The sequence below is a fragment of the Oryzias latipes genome, chromosome 11 (genome assembly GCF_002234675.1).
Source record: "Oryzias latipes chromosome 11, ASM223467v1".
Classification (NCBI taxonomy): Eukaryota; Metazoa; Chordata; class Actinopteri; order Beloniformes; family Adrianichthyidae; genus Oryzias; species Oryzias latipes.
Window position 1 is genome coordinate 24,804,833 of NC_019869.2, and position 15,877 is coordinate 24,820,709.

General features: G+C 47.1%; 1 protein-coding gene across 3 annotated transcripts in view; it reads right to left on the minus strand.

Moving 5' to 3' along the window:
• Window positions 1–6,094, minus strand: part of khdrbs3 (KH RNA binding domain containing, signal transduction associated 3) — a 121,094-nt gene extending 115,000 nt beyond the window's left edge. For all 3 annotated transcript variants that reach the window (XR_002874181.1, XR_002874180.1, XM_004074250.3), the window contains exon 1: window positions 5,799–6,094. Coding sequence is in view for 1 of the 3 variants with exons in the window: in XM_004074250.3 (XP_004074298.1) it covers window positions 5,799–5,889 (91 nt within the window). In the remaining 2 variants the exon portion in view is untranslated. The remainder of the gene's footprint in view (window positions 1–5,798) is intronic.
• Window positions 6,095–15,877: the final 9,783 nt, after the last annotated feature.

Below are 15,877 nucleotides of genomic sequence, written 5' to 3' on the forward strand. Positions count from 1 at the left end.
CCAGCATCTTCTTAAAACAGAATAGAGGGGGCAACTTCCCTTCTCCAAGCCTGGTGTTTTTAGGGAAAACCCAGAAGTGATGAACGTTGTGGCGCCGCATACCCTCACTAACCCCTCCTCCCCTTTTTTCTGTTCCAAACGGAGGAGCAGGGTGTCTAAACCCCTCCACCAAAGCAGATCAGTGCACCCCCTGATAACACTGTGATGGGGGCAGAAAACATGGCGCGTCCTTCTTTACTCCTTTATCAATTGCAGCACCCATGCATGAAGGGTGCAGCATGCATGAAGGGTGTACACACCGTTTGCACCCAATCCTTTCAACCACTTGTTGAGCTGCAGCATCTGCTGCTGCTGGCTGTGCTTTCCTCGCCCGTGCAGAGGTCCCGCCACCAGCAGCCGCGGGACTCGAACCCGTGACGCGCTGCAACAAAGCGCTACATTGAGAGGGAGGAAAGAGACTCTGGCTGCGAAGCCCTCAGACGTGTTCCAGTGCCGAGCGCTCCATATCTCATGCAGAGGATTAAGACTCGCAGAAGTAATAAAGCTGACTGCATGCAAACCTAAGTCTCCCAAGATCAGAGGGTGTGAGGGACCGAGACGCTGCTCAACTATAAATGCTGCCGCCAACAGAAGAAGAAGAAGAAACTTTGGTTTTAAATATCTAAAAATAAATTTAAATATCTCCCTGCAGTGACATCTCAGACCCTGAACCTGCAACGTCATTCAGTGGGCGTGAACTTACAGCATCTGTTTACAGCGGAACGGGCCCGTGGCCCCTGGGCTTATCTCAGCGGAGCCGCGGCTCCTCGGCACCGGGGACACGGAACGATAAACATAATTAAATTGAGTTGGATTACACAAAACGGATCGGATCAGTAGGGAAGGCGGAGAAGCTAATCCACTGCGAGCTTCTCTATAGAGGTGCCAACCTTACAAAACGACATAAATAGGGGGGGGGGTGTCACTGGGAGACGCAAAACCGAGTCCTTGAATGAAAAGACGTTCCAAAGTCAAATATTAGCTGTAATAAAGCGGTTTTTAAGGGAAAACACGTCTAATCCTCTGCTCATCTGCACAGGAAAACACCAGTCAACCTCTGTCATTACAAGGGAAGCTGCTGCAGGACGGCAGGAAAGGTGACAGAGACAAAGAAGATTTCCCCGGGGAAAGGCACTCCAGCCCGTCCAAACCAAACAGGCTTACACCCTTTAGTTTAACAATCCTAATCCACTTTAATCCCACTCTGACTTGTCTTGGACAGAATTGTGCATTGCCACATATAAGACTGATTAATAGGTGTTGGAGGGAAGGGGATGTTTAGGGACGACGTTCATCCGTCACCAACGTCCGAGGGATCGACAGCGATCACGATCAAAGTAAACTCCAGGAAACAGGAGGACTGATCTCCACGGCAGGAAGATGCCAGCTTTCAGCGTTCTCCCAGCCCCCCACCACCGAACTCTGCATCGTTCCAGCTGCTTTCATTCAGCCGCTGCAGGAAGGACACCAACGCAGGTGCAGGAAAACCAGAGTGAAAATGCATGTTGGACATGGAAATCTGTCAGACGGAACATGAGATTCTGAGCTTCTCCTCAGGTCATGTTATCCCAGGATTAGGTTCTACTGGGGAACTTTTAAACCAGAAGATGTGAGGCTGCTGAGAGGAATTCAGGTCATTCCTGTATGCCCCCACCCCCCACCACCAAGCATCTGGACATTGACCGACTGATCAGACCTAGAATTAGAGCTGAAGGTTTCCTCTGGTGGTTGTCCTGGTCAGCTCAATGGCCTTGTGGTAAAGTGTCCACCCTGGAAGGCCATCAGTTCAAAAACAAGCCAAGTCATGCCAATGAGACCCAATGCCTCCTGGGGGCTAATGGTTCCCGCAAAGGATGGGTTAAATCCAGAGTGTAAATGTCACACACCTATAGGTGCGTGATAACTCATGGGACGTTTGGTCCGGCAGGTGTGAGCGCTCACCCTCTGTTCATTTTAGAGTGCAGACAAACGGGCTGCCAGCAGGAGAGAACCTGAGAGGGAATCTGTGACGGACTTCCAGAGTGTCTCTGAGCCAGGAAACAAGACATGAGTGTAAGGCTACATTCTCACTGGGCATGTCACATACATTCTAGAACGCAGTAAAAATGGGTTCTTGAACGCACATTTAGTGTTATGGCGTTCACACTGGACGAGCAGGGAGGGGCTTCTTCTTTGTGCTACCGTTTACGGACACATGTCCACCACCTGCAGTGTGAGGAGGCTTGGTGTGAAATGTCAGAGCGGTGGAAATCTGGGCTTTTTCTTTCATGGCTCTATTCTGACATTAGAAAGACTTGTTGTCACAGAATTCCAGCAGGGAACAAACCCCAATTATTAATTTCTCCTTCGTGATCTATTTTTAAACTGATCTATTTTTTAAACATGAATTAAAAGTGACGTCATCCAAACATCACTACCAAATCCGAGTCCCCAATTGGTCAAAGTTCAACTGGTTTAACTTTCAACCCGTGTTCCATGGCAGCCCGTTTTGCAGTTAGAGGCTGAAAGCTGTGGTAGAACTTTGTGAAGCGATGTGTGGATGTGAGAGTTCTGAACGTGGGAGCCCTCACCCTGCTCGCTTATGAACGCATGTTTTTACCCGTGAAAGCCTGTCGGGCCACATGGGGCGGTAGGGGGGGGGGGGGGGGGGGGGGGGGGCTTGGCTTTCATTGCCTCATGATTGGTGTCACAGGAGAACAAGCCCTCCACAGAGCTGTGAGCCTCAAACGTCTCCCACGTTTCAGAGATCTCACCTGCTCAGGTTCTGCGTCTTGATGGCTGCTTTAGCTACAGATGTATTTTTGATGTTTGGGGGGGGCGTGAATAATGTGAACTTGCACAGAGAACGCAGAGGGAGGGGGCAGGTCTCTGCTATATCAGATCAGAGACATTACGCAGAAAGACTTGATTTCCTGGGCCTTTTAAGCATTTTCCCTTTACTTTATCCCAATTCTGGTGCAGTATGGAGGGGGGGTGGGGGGGCAGAAATCCTTCCAGAGTGAAACAAAGAAAAGGCAGCAGGCAGGAGAGTAACAGGTTATTAGCAGCATTTCTGCGGCTGGCAGCTGAAGTCAGAACTTTACTATAAAAAGTGCCATTTTCATTTGAAAGCTAGAGGAGGAAAGCTTCCTCCTGACCCCGCCCCCCCCCCCCCCCCCACACACACACACACACACACACACACAAACACAAAAGACTGCACCCCACCCGGACACCCTGCTCAGAGGACACTGCAGAACGCTGCTCAAACAACCCAACCAGCGGAGGAGGCAGTAAACCAGAGGAAGGCCTCTGATGGGATCAAACGTTGCCGTGACGACAGACAACCATCTGCGGTAAGGAAACCTTCAGCCGGCTGAAGCTCTGCCTATCTGTAACAGATGAGCTTCCGATGGAGACTTCACAGATGCGTCATCTGGATACGGAAGGACTTTCTGAAGCTCTGCTGATCTTTAAAGGCCGGGTTTGTCTCGGCTCGACCTCATTCGAGCGCCAAAGTCAACCGGATCTACTGGATAGAGGAGGACCGGTCAGAAAAAGGAGAAACGCCGTAAAAAAAATAAAAACATTTATGCTGATTTCTGTGAAGTAAAAACCTGCTGCTGGTCCCAAACTGGGATATTTCCATCTGCAGAAAAGCTTTTCTCCTTTTCTCTCCAAGTTTTCCACGTTGGATATTTGAAACGTTTCGGATGTTTTACAGACGAAGAGCGTCTTAGCAGATCGATAACAGTCGAAATTTGTTTCTAGATTTTAATTCTCATTTAGGAAGATTTGGATCCTTTGAAACGGTTTAGTCCCATTACAAAAACTTAATACTATTGAGGTATACTGCTTTTTTAAAACATTTGTATTACTTTTATTGATCATTTTTAAACGGATGTTGCATTTATTGACTTTTAGAAGTGTTTAGGATTCATGAATGTCCTTTTCTTTTATCTGCAGCTCTTTCTTAGAAAGGAAACGATGCATCTGCTGCTTCTTCAGGTTCATCCCAACAGAACTCCCAAAAGTAGCATTTAAGCCAAATGATCGGCCGCCCCGACCGCAGCCTCTTCCTCTCCCTGCAAAGCTTTTCCACCTAACGAGGACAATCCAGCCGGCGCGTCTGCTGTGCGCTGCATGCGCGAGCAGGCGCAGCTGCATGCGTGAGCAGGCGCTCCTGCATGCGTGAGCAGGCGCAGCTGCAGGCGCACCTGCATGCGTGAGCAGGCGCAGCTGCAGGGAGCTCTTTCACAGCGTTTTCCCAGTTCGCAGCCTGCAGGGCTTTCCTAACAAGCTTTCCTGGAGGTCCGGACAGGAGCGCGGCGCTGCAGCCGTGGCCCTTTGTGCAGGCGGAGGCCAATCTTGGCTTTTGAGGGGAGGGACGGTTCAGACCTCGGCAGACGTCTTCTGGTATCAGAGGTGGATCTAACTGAATACCAGAAGCACTTGCTGCTTCTCCACACCTCAAAGGTCTGCATCCACATCCCGCAGAGGAGCAGCGTCCAGGAGCTGTCACGCCGGTCGCTCCGGTTCTTCTCCGCGCTTCTCCTGCCAGCTGCACAATCTGCTCAAGAAGTCAACGCCGGCAAAAAGAAACATCATTAGGCAGCGCAGCGTTCCATCTGCCGCATACCAGACAGATAACAGGATTTACAGTTTGTGGTGTGCTGTTCACGCCAAACTTCACACAGCGTGGAATCTGATTACTCTCAAAACCTCACCCATGACTTCTGCCAACCTCTGAGCAAAGATCAGGAGGGAACAGGAGTCAAGGGAGGAGGAGGAGGAGAAGTTCTGCTCACTCTCCTCACGCCTGAATGACAGTCCAAAAAAATGACAAACGACAAAACAATCTCCAAAAGCAAAGCTGGTTTCTGTTTCCCAGCAGCACTCGCTTCTGTTCTTCGAGCTGCAGGATCACATGAAGCCCAGAAGCTCAGCTCAGCTGTGCCCCTGTCCTGAAACTTCACATCATCACACGGAAAAATAACCGCATTTCCACTCACAGAGCTGACAAATGTGTGCAGCCTTTTGAAACACGAGTCTGACACTTCTTTGGAGGACGGCGGGTTTTCCTGAACATGAACAAACTGTGGGAAACTTCCTGAAACGCATCCATGTTCATAAACAGAGCGATGGCTTATTCTATTGAAACGCCGCCGCTGGTGTGCATGTGGACGTAGTGCTGCTGAGCAGAGAAGCTCAGGAGTCGCACCTGCAGCTCAAAGGTCAGATGGAAACCAGAGACACTTCCAGGGGGAGCAGATGCATCTGTAACATTTCATTCCTCCTAGTAACTCTTGCTGCTGGGGGAAGAATCGGAAAGTGTGAGCAGATGTTCTGGTTCTGAGGGACGGTTTGATACCCAGTCAAACCCCCCAGTTTAACACCCAGAAGAGCCGAGCCGGAATGGAGCCAGACCGGCTGCATGTGAGGAGCATCGTGGCAGACACGCCTCCAGACTCTGGTGAGTTGGCTTTCCAGCCAAAAGCATCTGGACTGAGAACAGGAGCCCCCCCACCCTCCAGCAGCACAGAGGACCACGTCCACAGAGCAGCTTCCCCATCATCCCCCCTCAGGATCCACGCAGCCCTGTCACAGCACACTCCGGGCTCGCGCTCGTGCGTGGATCATCATGTCAGCCTCATCCACAGACTTTCGCCTCACGGCGGGCGGGTTTGACTAAACTTTAGAACATTCTGACTGAAGAGGAGCCTCCTTCATCGCGGGAGGCTGTGAGCTGTGAGGGGGGTCAGAGCGAAGCCCGGACTCACCTCGCTCCAGGAGCCGCAGACAGTGCTGGAAGGCCGGGTCCAGCGCCTCCTTCTCCGCCTGCAGCTCCGGTAGGATCTTGTCGGTCTCCATCTGCGCTCCTCCTCCTCTTCCTCCTCCTCCTCAGGTGTTCAAACAAAAGCTGAGAATGTGACGAACCCGCGAGCTCCGCTGTCTCCGCGCTCGCGCTACAAAAGCATCCCTCCGTCCTCGCGCGCACACAGAACGCGCGCTTAAAAGAGCGCGGCAGCTTTCATCCTGTCCGACTGCCGCCGCTCCGCCTCGCGCCGCATACAGACCCCCCCACGCCCCCCGCCCACCTGCGAGGAAGGAGGCAGGCGCGAGCGGCCATTGGTCCGCGGCGACATGTCGCTCGTGTAAGGGGCGGGGCTTCATCTTTCTGCAAAGAGACGTCTTAACAAAAAAGTCAATAAAAAAATGCTTTTATTTGATTAAAGTGTAAATAAATGATGAAACACGTCTTGGCCCCCCCCAAGGCTTACTCTGGGGGGCGTCTTATTCCAAAGGAATGTTGGTGAAGTGACTTTAATGAAACACAGAAAAAAGACAGAGTTTAGGAGGAGAACAAGACTTTCAGAGATGACACACACTAACGCACTTTGTAAACACGTTTTAAAAAATAGACTGTCCAATCATTTTAGCCAAGTTAAAGCATTAATTAAAAGAAAAAAACATGTTTGTATGAGAATAATATTAAAAATGTGTTTTTGTGATTTAGCTGCAAATATGAGTCACATTGAAAAACCAGAGAATGACTGTATTTTGTGGGAACAGACACCAGACTCAAGGATTTTTCCACAGTCACTCGTTTCAGTGAAGGCAGGAAAAATGGATTTATTGTCAGGCTTTAAAAAAACAATGACATTTGGAATGAAGAGCCTCTTATGAGCTGCTTTCTGTTTCCTTTAACACTTCTTGGTTTGGGAAACAAATTGAAAATCAGAAGCTAAATAAATTATTACTTTCTGGGCAAGACCAGAAACTTTCATTAAAGCAAAAGGAGGGAAAATGAGACAAAAACAAAGCTGATCAGAGCAGCATCTGTGCCGAACTGCATGATGAGGCAACAGTCTTCAAACTTAATAACATTTAGAAACCTGCAGGGCAACATTAGGTAATAATAGAGCTTAATATCATATCTAATGCAGTGCTTTAGTGGTGCAGATCAAATAAAGAGCAATATTACATTAAGATGGGAGACTGTCTTCCAGCAGACTGGCAGACTGCTGGACTGATTTAATCAGCTTCAGAGGTCGAGGGCCGCTCCACCCCTGCATCTCTTTTCCCGCTCTAAAGAGATCGTTCATCAGTTTCAACTCTGGTTTTCAGATAGAAATTGACTGATCCTAGCTGTTTTTACAGCAGGAGGAGTGCTCAGCGTCGTTTGTAATCCAACCCGTACGACCCCTTTCTGCAAAAGGGGGATTGATTGTAAATGATTGATTTTTCAGCAAAAAAAAAGGAGAAAACTGATCCGTTCTCCAGTCCGGCGTCTGTCTTTCCAAAAAAAAATTAAAAAGTATGAATGGCAATGACAGCTGGATGGAAACAAGCCGTGAAGTCACACAGTGACTCAGCAAACAGGTGATGTTGTTTTGCACATTATAACAGCAGCAGGTGGAGGTTTCTGGTTCTGCAGGCAGCCGTCATGAGACAACCATGCAAATAAACTCAGGTGAGGAAAACATGCATCACTTGGGGGTGCGGTGGGGGTGCATAACTGTCCGCCTCAGTCATTTAAACAATTGATTGGGTCCTGGGATCCTCGGGCTGCTTCAGCTTGTTAGGACAACCCTGTCAATAGCTTTCAGGAAATCCATTCACCTTCTTCCAGGTCAACTGTGCTTCCTCCAGGGCGTGTTCAGGCATTTATTAAAAGAGGAGAAACCCGGTCTCAGAAGGGTGGGGGCGCAGAACACCCCAGTTATTATTAGAGCTCCTATTTCTTTACAGGAAAGACGCTGAGATTCCTAAACCTGCAGCTTCCATGAGGACAGACGATGGGGGCTGGCACACCGAGCTTTGCATTTGCCTGGAAAATAAAGATAAGAGTTGGCTGATATGAGTGAGGATGCCTCAGGTGGGTGGTTATCTGTGGGCCGATCAGCACGGCTTATATAATTGAGATTTTTTTCTTCCATTCTATTTCAATAACTTGGAGAAAGTGTGACCCACAGGCTCAACGCAAGAAGCTCATCTCCCTTCTCCAGCGCTTATTTCCCACAAACTGCTGCGGGCATTAGTGCTGACTTTCTCCAGTGTAAACAGGAAACTCCTCTTCCACAGTGATAGCAGAGCTCAGACAGGCTCCCATTCCTGAAGAACGAGAACTGGTGTCATAACAGTTCCGGTCTGAGTCATATCTGAGGATTGTTTGTCTCTGATTCACAGCATTATGAAGCAGCCTCCTCTTAATCTCACCCAGAGACCATTAAAACGCGGCTCAAACGCACTAATCTGCTCTTCAGAAGAGAGACTTATTTATGGATATGGCCGCCATCTGTCACTGCCTCCTCCTCCTTACGCGAGGACCAGGTCAGACCTGCAGGCTCCTTCCTGGACGCGCGCAGAGACGGGCTCTAAGTGGCTGCCATGCATCAAGTCATGCTGGAAATCATTATGGTTTATGGGGCCACTTTCAGCGCACGTGAAGCAGAGGGGCAGCAGACGTAAACAACCCCGTGAGGGATGTTGATGGTCGTGGCTGCGGGCTCTTATTTTGACAGAGCGCTGCTCGGATCATTGGATGCCTGCTGCCCCGTTTGTCGCCCGTCCAGGCCGCTAAATATGACTCCACCCGGGGCGGACCCCTGCGCGCCCCAGGGTGCTGCGCGCGCACACGCCCTTCTGCTGCAAGATCAAGAACTTGGAGCAAATGTGGTTTGTCTTCTTGGCTCTCATTCTTTCAAGGATGCTCCAGTTTCAGGAGGAAAATCTCATTCTGAGGTACCAGCTCCGCGTGCGCACAGCGGACAGCCTCGCGCGCGTACGGAGCTCACGGAGGGACAACACTGCCTCCCCGTGACCGCAGCTGGGACACGCGGCGCCTGGTCTTCCTCAGACCCCCCACCTCTTCTTCAGCGCCAAGCTCAACCAGAAATTCTGACAAAAAAAGAATACAATCTTTCAATCTTTCAATCGAACAGAGATATAGATATTAAAAACTCCACAAAGTAGAGGAGAAATGTGTTTCTCTCCAAAATAAATAGGAACATTTTCAAGTATTTCTGTCATTTAAAAATAAAGCAACATTCCTTCATCTAGCTTTTGTTTTCTTTTTAGAAACAATGCATAAATAAAATTCATACATTTATCTTTAACTCGTTTTTTATTTTACATAGAAAAGGTTTGGCAAAATGAAGCTCAGAAATGACGGCATTCATGTCAGTCATCGTTAGTGTTGAGCAGTGAAAGCAGAGACTCAGCTGGGATTTTGTCACTTTGAGCCACAGCAGCAACAGGGGGAGGAAAATAATCCTGATAACTGATCACAAAACCAAAAACCTCTGGAGTTTTAGAGAGTTCAGCTTAAAAGCAACTTTTTTGGAACAGCAGCATCTTCACTCGCTCAGAAGAAAATAACCAGATTTCACTTTTTTTTGCTGTTGATCTAATGATAATGTTATTTTCTTTGCTCATCCATGACTTTCCTTCAATTCTTTCTTATGGACAAAATTTAATATGATTGAAAAATTAGGACCACATGTATGACCTGATTGTGACAACAGCCAATCACAGAGCTTGGAACATTGAAGTGGCAGAATTTTGTGGCTCAGGCCAAAAGCATGAAACAAAATGTGCAACCGATTTAAAATGTTGCTTAGAAAAGAACAAATGTCTTTGTAAATTACATTTCTAATAAAACTCAAACTAATAATTAATTATATTAAAAATGAAATTAAAAAAATCCGTTCTGCAGTTACGAATTTTAAGAAATCGTACATTTTGTTTTTACTTTATAAGAAGCAAATAGTTTTGACTATTTTTGAGACAAATTTGTTTACAATCTAGTTTTTTTTTTAAGACAGAACATTCTGCAAAAACCTTTATTAAGTTTAAAAGATGTACTAACATTTTGATCCCAAAGGGAGGGTAGATCAGATGAAATTTAAATTAATATCCAACATTTTTTCTGACAGTCGATTAAAACAGTTTCTCCTGTGTTCAGGAGTAACTCTACCACATCTCCTCTGTCTCCCAACAACACTACCTTCACACTAAAGGTATCTTATTGTGGTCTCTGAACTCCGTTAAGAAGCTATTTGGCAGAATTATGTTACCAGCACAGATCTATGAGGCGCATTGATCAGGTGTGCCGGCTGAAAGTGCACACTCTGGTCGCCTCGCCTGGAAGTGTTGTGCAAAAGAAACCAGATGAGAAACTGTCAGCATCCAGCAGGTAAACAAATCAATGGCCCCCGCCAGAGACCCAAGGTTGAAGCACGCCCACGGTCACACCCATGAGCACCCACGGGCGCAGCACAGCCTGACTCTGTGGTGGCCTGGTGTTTCACAATTCTACTTACAGGTAAAATCATCAACTTCAACCCTTCATCCTGATCATTTGTGGAAGTCAGACTCCTCGGTCACTTCCTGCACTCACACAGTGACCCCCTCAGGGGCATCGGGGGCAAAAGTGCTGTAACAGAGGAAAAGGCTGCGGTTTTACAATACTTGTCAAATGTCCTGTCATCCTTTGTTCTTTGACGGCGGCGCAAAGTCATGTTTGCGAGAACGCTGCACCACCACAGCGGCAAATGCGGATCAACCGGATCGAGGATCTTCCGGCCGGGTCTGACCCGTGGCTCTCAGAGACAGTCAAGGTCAACAGCGGTAATTATTCTGTGGGAAGCGTGCTGGTCTTCAGTTGGTGATTTCATTTCCTGTCATTAGCCACAGCGATTAAGCAGCAGAGCAGAGATAGTGCGATAGCATCAGCGCAGCAGCCTCAGGCAGCTCTTTAACTGTCGCTTCATGCACGTGCATCCTCCCACTCTCTGGATCAGGCAGGAACATGCACGGCTGGAACAAATACACTTTACATTTTTTTTTTTCGTTTTCTCTCATTGTTGGTTCCTTTGCCGTTTTTATCAAGGCCACTTTGGCTGAAACCGCTACTGGTGTTGGATCTGACTCTGATGTTCTCTGACCTTGGAATTGACCTTCACTGCCTTTACCGGTCGCTCTGTACTCTTTGGTTTCCGTCTCTTCAGTTTGTCATCAGTTTTCTTCTTACAGACACGGCAACGGAGACAGAGACTATCGGCACCTCTGAACAGGCAGACTGACATGCACAGGTTTGAAGAAACACGTGAGGCTGATCGGAGGACACGTCTGACTTACATATTTCCATGATCTTTTCCAGGAAAACAAGGTTTTCTTTAATAATTTATTTGAACAAAAACCAATTCTACATTCCACATCACAAAAAAGCTCTTTTTCAAACAGAATACTTTCGTCTGCTTCTGATTAACAACAATTTGAATAAAGAAATACTCAGAAATTTAATTTCAACCTTAATGTTCTTGATATTTGGCGTCCATCATCAGAACAATGCCACAAGAACACGTTAGAAACACCAAAAACCCAATTTTCATCAGAGTGAGTCTTTTCAACAGTCATTTAAAAAATCATCTCAGTTCAGAACCGAGGAGCTCCTTCGGTCACACAGAAACAGAAACATGAAAAACAACACGGTGAGGGTTTCACATGAATTTGATCAACAACTCTCCTTTGAGGAGCTCTTTCAAAACTCCCCTCTGAGTGAGGATGAACAGAAAACATGAGTTCATTGCTGAGCATAGCAGTCAGAAAGACACTTGGATGAAATGAGTGTAACCGTTGTGCTATCCTAGGCACTTTAACACTGGGAGTTGGGTCATCTAGACCCACTAGACAGAGCTCTGAACCTTTTTTCTTCAATGATTTGTGATCTTCACTGGTGTCCATGGATTACATGAAATCTTTCCACCTTTATCCACCTTTGTCATGGTAGGGAGAACACGTCAATGGAAGGGTGGGGTCATCTAAGATAGCACAAGGGTTAATAGAAATCTCATAGACTTTCATGCTCATGTCATGCAGTCTGTTGTGAAGTTGTTCTACCGTTGTTAAGCTCTCAGAAGGCGGAGCCACAGAAAACCCTGAAAGAGCGCTGCGACACATGGTCAGGAGCAGAAAGTTTTTATACATGTCTGATCAAAAAAGCTGATAAAAGTTATTTCCTGTGCAGTTCAGGCAGGATCATCAGACAGGAACATGCCATGAAGAGGGAAAGAGGACATTTTTGGAAATTCATGTAAAAACGGATGCAAACAGGTAGGATTCTGACGTATTCCTGCTTAGCCACGCCCACATCCAGCAGAGAAGAATTTTGTCCTGTGTGAAAACAGACTCATCCTTTTCACTTACTGTCAATAAAAACCTGCATCAGATCACCTGACCTGTGGGTTACCAGTCCAGCATTGACGAGTTCGCAGACAAACATGACCAAACATGACCAGTCCCTCAGCTGTGCATCAGTCGTTGCACAGCATCAACAGAAGCGCTCACAGTTCTCAGCTGACTGTTTTTCACACTGTGTAAGGCCGTTTTTGCAGGGCAGCAGGAGATGTATGTGTTTGTGGAGGGGCTGAAGCCTCCATAGTCTCCAGATGCCCCACAGCTTTCTTCTTAACCCCTTTTGGTCACATGCAACCATGCAGTTGTCCGAGTCTGTGGAGGGTCAAGGAGAGGAGCATCCAAACAGGAGTACAGCTGAGACTTTCAGTTCCCAATAGGGTCGTTCAGCCACCTCAATGGACGTCTGGAAAGTGGAACGTACCACACTGTAGTTAGTAAGATGCTTCAATGGCTCCTTATTAGCTGTGTTTACATGGACAAAAGTGATCGGAATAAACGCCTGATCTGAAGAAAAATCGTCTTGTAAATGCGCCTTGTCAGAATACTCTGCCCCGATCAGACTCCTTCAGATCAAAATTTCTTTCCGATGGAGATAGGTGGGTTATGCTGATTGTTGATCCGATTGTTGTTCATGTAAACAGTTTATTCTGATCGTGTGTCACTACTGCTCTGGTTTAATGTCATGCATATATGGTGTTTCGCTCTAGAGAAAGCTTTGAAGCGCAAACAGGGCACCTGGTGGGAAGCGCCGCCCCGCCCTCGCCCTGCCCTCGCCCCACTGGCTCTTCGCCTCTCTCCTCTCTTACAACCCTGACGAGAGGGGTGCGGGGGATTAGAGCTTCGAACCCCGTGACATCTGGACCCTGCGGGGCCCGGGCTCGGGTGCTGGTGGACCGAGCGAACTGTATCTCTGAGCAGAGCAGCCGGGTTTATAACTTTGTGTTTGAGGTGAGGGAGGATGCTTTGATACGTGTGCGTTTTGTTGTTTTGTTATGTTTGGGAGACTTCGGACAGCGATCCGTCCCACCGCTCTGGGTTAGCGGCTGCCGAACGCAGGAGAACCGTGTGTCCGACCAGAGCTCGGACTTCCAGCTCACAGCAGCTTTGGGGCGGTATGTGAGCTTTTCAAAGCAGAAATGTCGCTCAGTCCTTAGAAACTGTTCAAACAATCACGTGGATTTGTGTTTCCAGTCGTGTCCCGACAAAATAAAGGCTGATGTTATTCCTACATATTTACATGCAGCCGAGATGCAGATTGCAGGATTTCCCGCATGGATTTTATGTTCATCGAAGGCTAATGTTGTTAGCGCGTGTTAGCCTTCTTCCAGCTCCGTTCTTCCACAGAAAAAGCACTGACCACATGGATTAAACATAAAATGATGAGCGAACAGGCGCTTCATAATATTCATAACAGTAATAAAAGCACGTTTGGAAGATCGTCTCATTTGTTACCGAACTGCTGCATGAATGTATATGACAACTCAGTCTGCCATATACATTTCCTTTTCTGGTATTTTTAACACTACTGCGCATGCCCAAATGATTTATTCCGACTGAAAGAATGACCATGTGAACGTTTGTTCTAATCGGAAAAAGTTTTCTGGGCTCATGTACACGGTTGGATTTTAATCCGACCATTGATCCGATGGTCGGATTAAATAGCCGCAGTTACATGCGCAAAATATCAAAATATATTGACTCCTTATCGCATGCACAGGATGTGTACATGGTTGGCAAATAAAAGGTACAGAGGAGCTTGTTGGATGTCCACACAAACTCCACTCTGATTTTCTCATTTCTAATGGTCAGGCTGCAGGCAAGGAGAACACACTTAGCTATAAAACCGTAACAGGCTACTCGAGCAGTGCACAGGATTGGGGGGGGATGTAAACTCAGTACAACTACCCTGCATCTCCCCTACGTTATCCTTACTTACCGTAGAAACAAACACGCATGAACATTATCTTCCCGCTTGTTCACCGAGTGATCTCAAATCCTCGTACGGGCCGCCTGCATGCCCCATACAGGTTTGCCCATTTTTCACCCGCAGACAGCCCCCCTAAGGGCCGTTGTGACTAAACACTAAGGGTAGAACACAAAAACAGCCCCCTTCTGTACCTGCCAGCCCCTTTGCCCCTTCTGCAGAGGCGACTCTCCCACTGAAGCCTCCTCAGTTTGTACGCTCATTTTATAGTTTTGCGAGTTTTTTCTTTTTGCAGAAGCAGTGGAAGAAAATAATACTTTCACCCAGGTGTCACTACTAACAAGTCCAAAAGATTAAAATATACAAAACTACAAAGTAAACGTGAAAAAGATTGATAAAGAAATCCCGTTTTGGCTCCTACACCCCCTGAAAAGAACCTTCCTTTGGCTTCAGATGAGCAGGCAGTCTGTCATGATGAGCCATGACTAGAACAGACCCAATTGCTGGAACCCGGAGTGATTGAAGTTGTTTTTATTTTCCCCTTGGATGTTGATGAGAAGTTCCGTGGAAGTTGAAACTCAAAGAGGACGAAGGCGAGGTGTGGTCCAGAAGGTAAGAGATCTTCCTTGAGAGAAAGAAAACTTTTTCCAGGGATCCACCTCTTTTCTAAATGTGCAGAGAAATCCGACGGAGGACAGGAAAGTAGATCCAAAGTGAAAATAAAAAATGTGAATAACAATATTCATGTCAGGTTTCATCAAGTATCCAAACACCTCAAGGTTTCATCCTGTGACCAAGAGGACAGGAAGGTCACATGTTCGATCTCCACTCCTGTCTATATGCCTCACTGCGACATCTGTCTGCATAACAGAGTCGGTTACTGCAGTGGCCGTCCTGCCACGGATTCATTTCAGCAGAAGGAAAATCGTTACCTGGAATTCACCGTTCAGCATTAAGAAAGAGGGACTGGTCTCTGTGAAGAAGCTCCAGTTACATCAGCAGCATTCTCCTCTCATCGTTAAACTAAAGAGAAACTCGGATAATTACCATGATTTCTAGTCATGTTTAGCGAACATACTACTGGACTGCTTTATTGAAATAATGAAAATGGAGAAACTAGAGCAGCAAAAGTCATCCGGGGTGGGAGGGATTAGAGGGGAAAAATATCACAATTATTAATGATAATAACAAGTATTTTAATGATACTTATGTAAGTAGTTTTCCACCAGTTTGAAAGTGGCCTTTTCATAAAATGGAACATTAGACTTTCAGAAGGAAAGCCGGCAGAAGCAAAACGGTGAAGCTGCGGTGCTCATAGCATCTTTCTGGGACACGGATGTGTGGAACGTTCCGGATGATTGGACTCCAGAATGAGAGACCTGCTCACAGGTTTCTGTTCTAACCGTCAAAACAAACTCCCACTGTTGACTGAAAGCGGAGCTGCAGCAGGAAGCGCGTCTTTTTGATGAGGAGCAGCAGTGAGTGGCAGGGACAAAGCAGCGCATTCCAACCTCTTCTCAAAGAGGTAACGCCAAAGCCCTGGGGTCATGGCAGCCTGGTTGACAGTGTGGATGCATGTCAGGGATGGGAGTGAGAAACCAGACACCTCTTCCACGTGCAAGGCGATCCCAGGATGAAAATCAGGCTGGAAAGGTGACAGATCATTGAAATGTGTAATTATAGGAAGGATCGAAGCATCCCGGTTCTGTTTCACATTAAGAGCGTTATTGCTTT